This window comes from Actinia tenebrosa, unplaced genomic scaffold, assembly GCF_029948245.1.
Source record: "Actinia tenebrosa isolate PJP-AT-01 unplaced genomic scaffold, QUT_ActTen_1.0 PGA_scaffold6__47_contigs__length_16458017, whole genome shotgun sequence".
In the NCBI taxonomy this organism is placed as follows: domain Eukaryota; kingdom Metazoa; phylum Cnidaria; class Anthozoa; order Actiniaria; family Actiniidae; genus Actinia; species Actinia tenebrosa.
The window spans coordinates 11,363,393-11,370,519 of NW_028292583.1; the positions used below are offsets into that span (position 1 = coordinate 11,363,393).

Here is a 7,127-nt window from a genome sequence, read left to right on the forward strand (position 1 = left end):
TAATTTTCATTGTGAATACAATTTATTTACAATGTTGAAGATATATCATTTTATATTTACAGTAAAGAATGAAGTACTCTAAGGCTTCGTTATCATGCACACTGCTCTCTACCATAAGATATATCAATATATGCCTGTTACTTCAGTGTACTCATTAATAATATTCCGACGGTTTTTATCAGGAAACATTTGGCATTTCTAGTCAAATCAGTTTAGAGAATATTTTCTTTCTTTGCGGAATGTATAACTTATATATACGTTTGACTTCTCGGGTAAAAGAAAAAAAGTTTAAACTCCATACTTTGAAAAGAGATGTTTATTTAAAGGCAAACAAGCCATTGTGTCGTTGCGAGAGTTCGATTCCGTCATGTCTACCTGTGTGGCTCCAAGACTTGGCGAAAAACCATGCTTCTTTAGCTAAATACATTATACAGAGATTAATGGAATTTCTTACAATATTAATTAAGGATGTTTCTGTCAAGGAGTTAAGTCGCGAATCACCAGATCACTGTTTAGTGATACGACAAGCTTACGACACGCGACGGTAAAGATTATATCTACGATATGATGATATGCTCGCGATGTTATTTACAAATCTCAAGTCAAGTTTTTGCCAGGCACATTATTTACGATTTTGTGCAAAATCAAAGAAAAGCCCATGGATATTGTTTACAACGCACTTATTGTAAGGAATATGGCTTGCAAAGACGTGTTTCCAGTTGCAGCCAAGTCCCTGTCGACCACAATAAAGATGTTTATCACGACAGTAGCTATCCAACAGCACTCCCTCAGGGTCCAAATAACTGCAGGAGCTCTCATAGCATTCGCAGTTAGTCCCCCCATAGCGATGTCTGAACCCTACTTTCTGTGCTCTGCTCAGAGAGTTCCATCTGGAGACCCAATCACACGATGATACGAACATACGTCTCTCGTCAAGGTATCCACCCACCACGTAATGCGTCTTGGACGATAACTCTACAGTACAAATGTGTGGATCTGTGTAGACGTTAACCTTGTAGGGAGACTTGATTTCCCTATAAGAACCTGCTCCAACGATTTTTCCCTCGAGTCCATTTTGAGTTTGTCCCTTGAGGATTTCATCGACTTGAAAGACGTAGCGAAGGACTTTGCGCTCAGTAGCCCAGATTCTGAAGGTGCTCTTGGGTGTTTTGGGTTCGGGTAGAGACACAGGTGTTGGCCCTGATAGTAGCTTACCGCGGAACACTGTCAAGAATGATAACAACATACGACTGTTATTTTTCAACTAAAATCATCGAGTGCAATATACCTTAGGCAAGCGCGCTAAGGCATAACAGCGCGGCGAATTTGTTTTTAGAGTTCTGTACAAATTAAAGAGCCTTTCAGCTTGAGTCGTAATATTTTCCCATAGTGCTAGTCTTTGTTGCTAGTCTTTGTTTGAGTTAAATACAGATGAATGTATTTAGATCATGTATAATCTTCCTAGGTTCAAAAAAGACAATGTTTAAGGTAATAATACTTAGCCCGAAAAAAGGGGGGACCGCGGAGACGCCCCGATTATTGCTTATGTCCATTAAATTTCATTCCTCCTTCCCCCACCGTTGTAGTCTTTTCATACAAGTCTGCCATAATTTCAAATCTAAGACCCCTTTCACTCCTAAAATGTCAAATAGACTATGTTGAAAGATTTCGGAAGCACGTTCATGTATTTTCACCGAACAAAACTGACAAGGTAGATAATACTTCCGAACGGAATTCAATTCAAGTTGCCAAAAAAAAAAGATCAGGTCAAGTATATATCCTTCATTTAGTGACGGCAGTCCCGACCTTAGAGCGCCTTGGTGCGGAAAACCATGTTATCGACTAGGTTTATGGCTCACATAGGGATCATCGGGTATATCAGCATCGCTGATACATCAGCCACTCGGCAATGAGGCGCCGAGGGATGTATAAATTAGACGTGATTTGAAAAAAAAATTTTTTGTTCACGAGAGTTCGTCTCCGGGTACTCCGGTTTTGCTTCCTCGCCACGTGCCATATGTTTAACATTAGTGTTTAGCTATGGAGACTTGGCAATGACCCCGTGTATTACAACCTAAAAATATACGCCGTGAATGCATCAGAAAGGCGCAAAAAATTAGCTGACTTTTGCTTATAGTTATATTCCAGTACTAATGTTCATGTGACTACGTTGCCCACTTTTCATTAACAGCAACGATCGGTCGCTTTTGAGAGTTTTTTTTGATGATGCGCAAAATTTTATATTAGCGCGCAATCATTAGCGCACGTGATACGTTTTTCGGTTACCTCGGAATATCTTGGCGACCCATTTTAAGAAAGCATAACTAATAAATCAACTCACAATCCTTTAATCAAAGTATTCTACTTTACTGGCACCATTATGACTTAACATGTACAGTTACGAACCATCTTGGCTGCCGTTGCGCACCGACTAGACGTTGCGCGCGACATTGACCTCCATCGCGAAAATGATTACCTCATCTATAACTCTCAGAATACAACAGGATCTTAACTTGAAACAAGGGTCAGAAACAAGGGCGGATCCAGCCAAAATTTTAGGGGGGGCTAATTGAGTTTAGGGGGGGGGGGGGCTAATTGAGTTTCTTCCGTCAACTCAACGGAAAACAAAATAAAAAAGCATCTTTTTTTTCTGCTGAAGGGGGGCTTCAGCCCCCCTTTGACCCCCCCTGGGTCCGCCCTTGAGAAAGTATCGTCACGTTGCTGGATTATTGACGGATACACGAGCTGGGTTTTTATATATGTTTGAAATGCGCACACGGTCTAAGAATATCGTCTTAAGTTACATCTACACAGGTCCTCCGTATTCAATAATATGATTAGCACTACCGAAGTCGTGTATGATGGATTGTTTTTAAATCTCATACTCGCAATCAAAATTTCTTCAAGTTACGACAAGTTGGAATGACAATGCACGTACGGTTTCTTCACTATTTAAAAGGATACTCATTATCTTCGGCTCAAGGTCATATAGCCCAAGGGCTGCGTAGTAGAGTCGAATGATATAAGGAAATTATCAACACGTTCAGTGTTAAGAGGTTAAAAATAATAAAAACGTGCAAACAACCTGGTGCAAAAAAAAAACAAAAAAACCCCGGCCTCTGGGCGACAAGTTTTATTCATTTCAGAGAGCTAGCCATGTCAAAAATAGAGATGAGGCGGTAAAAATGTCAAAAATAGTAAAGTTCTGAACAGCAAGAAATGCGCGGCTGGGAAATCATGCGTCCTGAGCAGACATCCACATGCATATGGCAATAATCTTGCTCAAAGTCCCAGTGAGTTTGATTCCGTTTCTGGATAAATTTAAGAAAAAAGAAAAGAGATCTTGGCAATGTAATTCCTAGTACCATAGTTCCAGACCCAGAGCATCAAATATGATTTTTAGCACAGAAAATATAGTCCCAATAGCTTTAAGTTTCTTTAGTCTATCTGTAAGTAGCAAAGGTTTGTTTCTTCCTATCAAAACCTTGTTGTGATGCTGAGTGAAATGTTGAAACCTTTGAGTAAATTAAAGAACAATAAGCTGAGAGCTGGACTCTTAGAAACTCAAAACTATATCAAATGTTGTTCACTGGGGAAGTTCATGCTAATGGATCACATTTCGCTACAAAGTATCAGGAAAAACAATCCATTGTCAGCACGCGCCCTATCCTTTTAATTTACTCATTAGCCGCAACACACAGAGTAGAGTGTCGCGCGGTTTTGTAAACACGAAGAAAATAAATGATCTCTGCTGGAGATCCTCTTTTGTTTCATTTTCCAACTAGGTTCTGAGCATTGAAAACGGAAAACTCTTCCAGGGGAGGCTTGCTAAGCCTTTATTGATGTGATTTGATCCAAGCTGAAACTTCGCGAGAGATTCTGAACTACCTGAGATGCGCAAGCAACGAACTTAATCCATGTAATTACCAAATCAACGATCGATTTTCATTATCCATGATCGTTCTGCTACTATTTATTTGTTTGTTGATAGTGTTTGAGAACCGATCAGAAATCAATATTTAGTTTTGCAAAGAAATAGGGATTTGTCATCTAAAGTTATCCCTCTATAGGTCACCATATTTATTTTATTCTATTTATTTATTTTATTTTATTTAATCAATTTAATGGCAATAAAAGAGAACATAGAGAGAAGAAAGAGCCATATGGATAATCCGTAAAGGAGTCCTAGACCCCATATGGAAACAGATCACCAGGCAAAATATAAAATAGAAATAAAAATAAAATCTATAAAAATATGTTAAAATCTAGAAAAATATATTACTATAAATCTAACTTGTTATACCGATTTATCAAATCCAGCAAAGAAAAATATTAGTAATAAATAAATAAAATTAAAAATTTGTCTTAACCTAGTAAAATATTAAATAATTCAATCTAATTTGCCCAACCCCTTATTTGATTGCTTCAATAAAAAATCCTTCACTTTTGACTTAAAAGACTGAACTATATAGACTGATATCATATAATAATTTTAGAAGCACGCCATCGTACCACAGTAGGAAATTGTACCTTGCTTGTTTCACCGGATTTTCTTCGCTAGTTTTTTCCATTATCCAAGTACATTTCTATCCTTTTCTAATATACTAGTGTTGTTTTCTATCGTCTTACCATAGTCTGATCTGCAGAAGAATTCTTGAGGATGAGTCACTGATCTGCACTTGCAACGTCTCCCACTCCTGCCATCAGCAAACGAGAAAAACACAACTATTACTATGAAAACAACAGCCATAGATGCTCTGAAATCCATATTGATGAGCTGGAGTTTTTAGCTCAAGACTACCGACGTCAAAAGACTTTGGATGCGATCGAGACTGGTCTGAGAAGGGCTACACCAAGCCTACGCTACGCTTGTGTCTTTTTATGTTTGTGGACGGGCTTTATAAAGTGCTAAAGGGTTATAATTCGAGTAGTGTTTGATTAAGTTGTACGTGTTGAATGAAACACCTTAGGGGGTAGACTTTATTAAAATCGGATTGTCTGATCTTGTGTTGCTAGTGATTAGTCAATATAGGTAGATCGTTATCAGGCGCGCATTCGATTTTCATATCAAATCTGTTGAGAATAAACTTTCTAAACTAATGAGTTACATATAAACGTATACTTACGCTGTATTAGTAAAGAAAGAAATAATACTCCAACAAACAACACACGGTATGAAATAATACCCAAATTCAGTGTCAAGGCATTTTTTTCATAAGCGCGCCAAAAACCTTTACAAGCACAGTTTTTCCATTATAAATGAATTAGCCTTGAGCTTGCTAAACTTCTACGAGGATCGAAAAACCTTACGATGTAAAATCGAAAACAAAATTTGAGCCATTTTAAGCGCGCGTAGAATCGATGCAAGGCATATGATCTATGAAGAGGGCTAAGATTTTTTGAGATTGTTGTTCATCGTTCGTGATGCGCAAAAAAAACCATGTGTCAATCGACGATGGATTGATTGAAACCTCGTAACTCTTAAACAAAAAAACGCCAATAATTATACATTCTGAAACTTGGTGAATGATCGATTATGTATTTGAATTAAGAAAAAGGAACAATGGTTAGGTAGAAGTAGAATGATGAAAAACAACTGGAGAGACGGGAAAGAATTACGATATTTTTGCCCCCGTCAGTCCTGATACTGAGTCGTAAAGGGATTCTTTCATCTACCAATGAGGAGTCCTTGAATATTTTTAGCCTTGCAGAAAAAAACAATACTCACTCAGCTAATTCTATCATAAATATTATGATTTCTACTTAATATTGAATTAAGAACTTTAAACGCTCAACCATGTGAACTCAATCCGGAAACAACATTTTTTTTGTACTTCATCAAAGTGATCGAGTTTATCTCTCTACCTTATGACGTAAGGTTCTCCCATTTCAGACCACGTGTCATTCCCTAGAGTATCATTTCTTTGTTCAATAGTTGCATATGAGAAGACCAATGAACATGGATACAGCTCAAAAAAGGATCTTATTCTCAAGGGAATGACACGTGGTGTGAAATGGGAAAACATTATGGTAAAAGAGGTCTGTTTATATTCTCTCAAGGGGGTCAGACGAGATTCTATGGGTTTCAACTTTATCGTTGACTCGTTGTCTACCTCGTATTGAGTTCTCAAGTGGGGAAGAAAGATACGGAGTGACCCTATGACACAAGTATGTATACCTACTTGAGCAGAACACGAGAGTAACAAATTAATGAAACCTCGAAGAGGGTAACGACAAGAACTGTGCCAAAAACACTTCATTCAGACGTCAACCCGAAGTGTAATGTCTACAGAGATCAGTGGATATTATATTACGCGGTGTATATACCAAAAGTAGTGTACGAGGTTAAACCATGCCAAATGGAGCGCTCAGCCAAGCAATCATATACTGCGCAACGAACTTAGGAGAGCGCGTAATTACTCCTGTGTTTGGGATACTTTTATTCTTATTTATACACGGCTTAAATTCATGATATATTAATCAGTGCGCACAATTGCGCAAACTTCTGTTTATCATCATTATTTCTAGCGAGCAAATCGGTGGTGCGCTTTTGCTTATACAAAACGCGCAAAGCACCAAACAGAGATATATAAAGGTACTTGTATTATAGTCTTGCAGCATCTTTGCACAGATGATGCAGCATGTGCAAAACAGTCGAATGTAGCTACTAGAGACATGAGGGTGTTTCAAGTTACTGAACCAGTTAGGGATCGAGGTTAAACTGTTCTAGGTGGCCGTGGAACAAACACTCATGTAGTATGGTGCGCACATGAAAAAATGCTTCTCTTTTGTTCTTTTCCAAGTGTTTTGAATCTAAAAAGCACTAGGAAAAGAGTGCGCTTTCAAAGAACTTGGTACGGGCATATAAAATAATAATATTCATTCCTTGCTTCTTAAGACAACTGAACTTTATGAGAATGCAAGATGTACAACATTTTGTTATAATAGCAAACCCATCGCGTGTTGAGAAATCTGATGCTTTCTTACTACAGCTACAAGCCGCGTTGACAATCTTGTTCTCCTGCTACTTCTCAGAGTTTTACTTGCAAGTCAAGGACCGCAGGTCGCATTGGGTTTCAACATAGCAAAATCCTAAGCTTACACTAAATGCATTTGCGCGCTATGAA

General features: G+C 38.1%; 1 protein-coding gene across 1 annotated transcript; it reads right to left on the reverse strand.

The window, feature by feature from the left end:
- Positions 1–3: 3 nt before the first annotated feature.
- LOC116297572 (metalloproteinase inhibitor 4) lies at positions 4–4,915 on the reverse strand. Its single transcript, XM_031705826.2, has 2 exons — positions 4,630–4,915; positions 4–1,224 (listed from the first exon to the last, which is right to left on the reverse strand). Exons 1-2 carry the CDS (start codon positions 4,766–4,768, stop codon positions 623–625), a joined length of 741 nt encoding a protein of 246 aa, XP_031561686.1. The 5' UTR covers positions 4,769–4,915; the 3' UTR covers positions 4–622.
- Positions 4,916–7,127: the final 2,212 nt, after the last annotated feature.